Source organism: Trachymyrmex septentrionalis, unplaced genomic scaffold (assembly GCF_001594115.1).
Source record: "Trachymyrmex septentrionalis isolate Tsep2-gDNA-1 unplaced genomic scaffold, Tsep1.0 scaffold107, whole genome shotgun sequence".
NCBI classification, from domain to species: domain Eukaryota; kingdom Metazoa; phylum Arthropoda; class Insecta; order Hymenoptera; family Formicidae; genus Trachymyrmex; species Trachymyrmex septentrionalis.
In genome coordinates this window covers 1,417,703-1,423,860 of record NW_017304196.1, presented here as the reverse complement: position 1 = coordinate 1,423,860, position 6,158 = coordinate 1,417,703, and the positions used below count along the sequence as shown (strand labels likewise).

At 36.4% G+C, this 6,158-nt stretch overlaps 1 protein-coding gene across 1 annotated transcript in view; it reads right to left on the bottom strand.

Moving 5' to 3' along the window:
- LOC108747204 (nose resistant to fluoxetine protein 6) overlaps window positions 1-6,158 on the bottom strand; it is a 26,397-nt gene that overhangs the window by 4,269 nt on the left and 15,970 nt on the right. Inside the window, exons 4-8 of the mRNA XM_018484538.1 lie at window positions 1,327-1,580; window positions 1,050-1,220; window positions 629-722; window positions 445-564; window positions 147-312 (exon numbers count right to left, since the gene is read on the bottom strand). Coding sequence (XP_018340040.1) covers window positions 147-312; window positions 445-564; window positions 629-722; window positions 1,050-1,220; window positions 1,327-1,580 — 805 coding nt within the window. The remainder of the gene's footprint in view (window positions 1-146; window positions 313-444; window positions 565-628; window positions 723-1,049; window positions 1,221-1,326; window positions 1,581-6,158) is intronic.

Genomic DNA, 6,158 nt, shown 5'->3' with positions numbered 1-6,158 from the left:
ATATATATTATATATGTATGTATTCAAAGTAAACATTATTATAAAATGCATGTAAGAAGTTTCATACTTCGTTAAAAGCTTTACCGCACGAAATAACGAGAAAAAAGAAAGCGCATTAGGAATAAGCAGAACATAAATCATCTTACCATTTCTGTGCGCGGATATAGAGAATTTAAATATAGCGCGTTTCGCCACCAGAACTTTTCGCAGGTCAGATGATCAATAACAATTGGCGAAAAGACAGTCTTCGCCTGAGCTTGTTTCATAGCGATCTCATTCATTCCCAGTACAAAGAGATAAGCTGGCGTCAATCTGTATGATAGATAAGATAGATCAAAAAAGTGAGAATTTTATTATCAATAGTTTATCTGAGCATTTAATTGCCTCGCCACGAAAAAAAAAAATATTTCCAACGGGGAATTATATATATTATTTAAAGTATACCTGACGAATCGATATAAGATCATGATAATAAATTTGGTGAAGCTTGTCTTCAAAAAGTTGCCCTTTTCAATATTCAGGTTGCCCAAGGACCGATAGAAAAGTATAGTCACCAGCAAACCACTGTCAACAATATTGTCATAAATTAATTTCTTCTTCATCGCGATATACCTTCATTGTTCATTACCTAATAAAGAAGAAAGTATCCACGGAAAATGTCGCGTTACTGACGGTCTGGAACATGAAATTCCTTTCTGTGACCGTTCGTAATGTCTTGTTCTCTGCAAAGCGTAATGAGGAAACATTTAATCGCGAAATTGTCGGTGAAAGTATATACACGTATAAAGCGGGGGAAGACAGTCAGATTCGATTATCATCGATCAGGAAACGCGATACATCCCATTACATCATAATGCCTATCGGTTGCATCGAGCGCTACTTGTAGAAAGTAGAGTAATCTCCAATTAATTTCAAACGTTGTTTTAACGAGACCACAAAATTTTCTACGTTATTATCTCCTACGTTTCTCGCTTTACGCGTTTATAAGCTTCCTCGCCATAGTACGTTCATTTCGGGAAGTGGTTTTTGCAACTCTCTCGCAGAATTACCAGCGATAGAGAAGACCTGAATGTATGTGTGCACCATGATGACCCATCCTAAGGAGAACACGCGAAGACCGTGGAGACAAGTCAGACTATCTTTGGCCGCAGGCTCGGTGCTAATGATCTTACTCCCGTTGACGATAGGACTGAACGCGAGTAAGAATTTCAGCCAGAATCCTGAAAAGTGACCAGACTGAGAAGCGACGACAAAGACTTGTGTTGAAGAATTTCTTTAATAATATTTAAGGCAAGAATGTGCCTTAGAAAGGTATATGTCATTAACCTTTGTTGCAATTCTTCCGTTGAATGGGATTCTCTTTTTGCGAACGCTTTCTTCCTTTCTCGATCAGTTCCTGATCGTTTTCCTGTCCTATCGAGATCCTACGGTCTTGATTCAGATTCTTGTCTATAAAGTCATTGGTTTTGTCATTGTTATTCGATACGCTCGAAAACTCGATATCCCTCGCAAGAGGAAATGATCTGTATTCGTACACGATCGCGCAGATCATCAGCAACAATATCGTGCCGCCAATGGCTCTGAAATGATAGTATAATTTGTCGTGAGTAAATCTATCGATAACAAGACATGTTAGGATATATCGTGTAATAATATGTTTTCATTTCCTTTATTTTTTTACTGCATCGCGTGAAAGGTAAATGCGAAATCGTGAGTGCGATTGTAGAAAACAAAAAAAAAAGCCATCTTATTTTCTTTTTCGAAAAGTTTTGCTTGAAAACTCTCTCGACACGCGACAGAATTATCACATAGCCAAACATGCGGACAAAGTTAATAAGTATTGTATATACGTATCGCGAGTGGATTAAAAGATTAAATAGACCGTCGACGACGATAGAAACTCGCTGTCTTTAGAGGCGTCACGGTTTTGCACCAGACCTTATAAAATAAAGACGCAAGGTGTTGTATAGCTATGCATTGCTTTTGTTCGCCGCTAACAATACTACGACTTCAGCATTCAGCGCATCTGCATTGTATCGTAGAGGGATGCGGTGTTATAATGCTTACATGCTTCACGGTCGAAAATTTTGCAAATCAATTCGCATGTCGCTTAACTAACATCGACATTCATTAGAAAATGAACTCGAGAGCGAAAAGACAAGTACAAAATGCACAATTTAATAATTAAAAATATCACGAGAGTACGCTGCATATAACACGTTAACTTTTTCAATTTCCGGTCGGACTGGTTGTACAGTCGAAGAGCTTAATGTTCCGCGAAATTAAATTCGGAAAACTACTCGGTGCGATTTTCCGCGATCGTTTTCTAATCTCAACCTTTTCAGGAATTAATAATCCTCTGTTTTAATTACAATGAGAGGCACATATGTGTTCTCACATATGTATTCTCACTCTATTCATTATTAAATAAGGGTGAATTGAAGCATAAGAGAGAAGGAAAGAGAAGGAAGGAAAAAGTTTACGTTACACATAATACTTTGTGACATTCTTACTCTCAGGTATTTTTTATTTATTCTTTACCCTCCCCCCCCCCACTCCAAAAGAAACGAATCAAATATACATATATTTAATTGATTGTAATAATATTAAAATATATACCTTTCAATATCGTTATAAAAAGTTTATTCAACTCAATGTAATCCGCAGTTGCAGTTCCAAATTATGATAAATTCGTGCGAAGTTTTCATTGATTTGATTCATCACGATGAGTCTAACAGTTTCGCGATGAAAAATTGACATTGGTGCTTCATTACGGAACTATGTTGAACGTGATATCGAATTTTCGCGTGGAAGATTAGCACACAATTGGAATTTATAATTGATAGACATCCTGCAGACTAATTATACGAGAATTTAATAACACGCTTATATTTTACAAATTTATAGACATTTATGAATCGATTTTCATTTAACTGATTGATGTACATTACCAAAAATTATTCATTTTTACAAAATTTCAATGGATTTATTAACGCACAAAGTGACGAAAAATAGAATAAATGAATACTTTTTGAAAGTATAAACAACAAACAATTTCCATATTATCTTCTTTGAACTTTTATACATTCGTATTTATATTTAATACATATAATACGTTTTTATATTATACGTTATTTTTACATTTACGTTTTTATTTATATACGTTTTCATATTATATGTATTTATATATACGTATTTATATTTAACTGTGTAAAATCAAAAAAGTTATTTTATTGCATTTCCGATTTGTATATCTTTGAATCATCGACTACCTACCACAAAATCGCGGACGGGACTTGGCGGAATAAAGCCATTCGGACAATGAATTTCGCAGTTTCGGACCGCGCACTTATTTTCGGGGCCAACGGCCGAAGGAACTTCCGCTTTATATCTTCTTGTCGGCTTTAAATTATTATTCTTGTCGGAACATTCCGAGTACGGGAGGAGGGCTTTTGTGGATTTCTTTTTCTTTCCCGCAGTACATTTGTGTGCAGCTTAAATGCGGCTCTCCGCGGGAAATAGAATAGCAATAGGTTTTCTTTTTTCTTTCTTCTCTCCTTTTTTTTTTTTTAGATCCGACCCATTTTAACACGCCGCTATGTGCGAATTTCGACAAAGAAAAAGAATAAGTAGAGGCGATTTGAACGCGAATAAATAAAAGTTTCACAAACGAAGTTTTGTTGCGACCTTTTTTTGCGTACCGCTTCTTTTCTTTTCCTTTACCTTTTTCTTTCATCTTTCTTATATACCTCGCATTTTCACTCTTCTGATTTAATTCTTTGCTTACCATCGCCGTTTATAACTTTTATCTGCTAAAGAAACCTTTCTCTCATTTTCTTGAATAAAATGTTGAACGCGCAATAGAATACATTGCAGATTCTCGACAGTCGTCTCGAAACTTTTGTCTGTATACAAAGCTGTTAAAAATAAATGAACAGAACGCGCAACTTTCTTTTGTAACTTGTTAGTAATTATATATCTTTTATATTTTATTTCAGATTCTTGACGGTTGCCGTGCTGCGTACATATATTAGTTCTGGTAAGTCAGTTCAGCTTATTTAACTCGCTATTATATGGTACATCCGGTTTGGCGTTCACCGTCAATTAAATTCTCATTTGATTTACTCTCGTTTCCTCGCTCCCGTTCTGTTTCCTTGTTTGTCACTTCGGGGTGAGAACGTTTACTGTCGCAATTGCACGATGATAATGTATTGAAAGTTACGCGCTTATCGCAAGGTTACAATACTCGCTAAGCGTACACTCACGTGCACACACGTATTTTAACGAGGTCGCGCGTATTTCAATAAATTAAAGACAACGAAAGGTCAATAATAATATCTCTTAGGCACAGTTTCACAACTCGCGATTAACTCTTAATCGAGGTTTAACATTATCTCGTTCCAATTCTAGAATTGAAAAGAGATGAGAAATAAGTCGATCGAGAGTTAATCGTGAGTTGCGAAACTGAGCCTTAATGATACCGTGATCGACGCGCTATCTCTCTCGATTGAAATTTTACGAAAGACTGACAAGATATTGCGCATCGTTAATAATGTCGCTCATCCGACGAATGAATTTTCGAATGTAAAAATTGATCCCGAGCTCACTCCAAGACATGATTTGCATCTGCTGAGGCCCGCATTCCGCTGGAATGCAGACGATAGCGCGAACACTTTCACACTTGTACCGGGTGCTTTCTATAATCTTGCATAATAAGTCCACAACATGCGTGCAAGTGCGCACGATGCACGGTCGGCCGGTGCATAATTGCACGCCGGTGCGCCGAACATTACCGTCGCTTTCTTGAGGGTCAGCTGTTTAACTGAGCGATTTCTTTCTAGTTCCGTCAGAGAGTAATCTAGCGAATGTTAATCTAGATAATGTTTGAAATTATGGTAAAACGTACATTTTTTCACTGTCTTGTTTTCCCTATGCAACAGACCGTAAATATTATCTTGGATTTGTGCGTGAACAACGAATATTGTATAAAAAAGCATTTATCGCTCGAAGCATTCATCGGAGCGTTTATTAAAATTTAAGAGACCGCACCTAACAGCACGTATAACTCGTGTAGCTCGTATAGTTCGTGAATGCAATACGATTCACAGCGTTATCTGGAACGATTTTTGAAGAATTACATGCTGAGAGTTGTGACGTACTGCAACCAAAAGGATTATTTACGACCCACTCAACTTTCCTTCTCAACTCAGTAAACTGAATTTCCAGCAATCTTGTGATTCGGGTCGCAATATATTATTCTGACTTCTCTATATTGTGTATCGTAAATTGCGTATTTAATCACTTATATTTTCATTATATTCCGCTTCAATATTTTATCATTGAAAGATCACACTAAAGTTTTTTTATACGTATTTTAACATTACTTTTAATCTTTACTTTTATATTAAGCTCGTGTTTATCGGAATGAATTTTTATTACAAAAGCTTTATCTATTTTAATTAAATGAAGGGACATTGAAATTATCGTTTAACGCATTATACCACTTTATAAAATATTTCATTCTTGGTTAACGTTATATTAATGCTGTAATTATTTAATGCAGTTTTACGACTTACACTCCGACATTACGGATTAGATAGACCATCGCGAGGTGAAGCAACCATCGATTTAGTGATAATTTAAAGCCGTAATAACTTAAAGCGCATGTCGCGTCGCTGCGAGGAATCTTGTTTATCACGTTTGATTTATCCGCGTTGTCTCAACGCGCACTTAGGAAACTACACGAAATTTTTCATTTTGTCTGCCGCCGGTAAAAATCCCTCGTAGATATTTCACCGTTCAATAATAAATGCGAGCCGACATTCGTCGTTTTTAAACGCGCGACTAATATTTCCGTAATGAATCAGCGGAGTTCGATTTATTTGCAAATCCGAGAAACTCGATGCACTTTTATTCATATTCGATTCAGATCGCTCGTAATTCGTTTCGAAACTAATAAAAATAAGAAAAAAAAAAACAGCGTTATTTGAAAACCGCGCGTGTTACTTTTCGTGATGAAATTTTTGCGAAAACTAGTCTTTCCACGCGGATTAACTTTTTAGGACAGACCGTATGAGTCGCTAAATCGGGCCATTAGATTGTAACTCTCCTTGGAAATTGAACCGTGCAATTTCTCGACAGGCGGACAATCTTGCGCT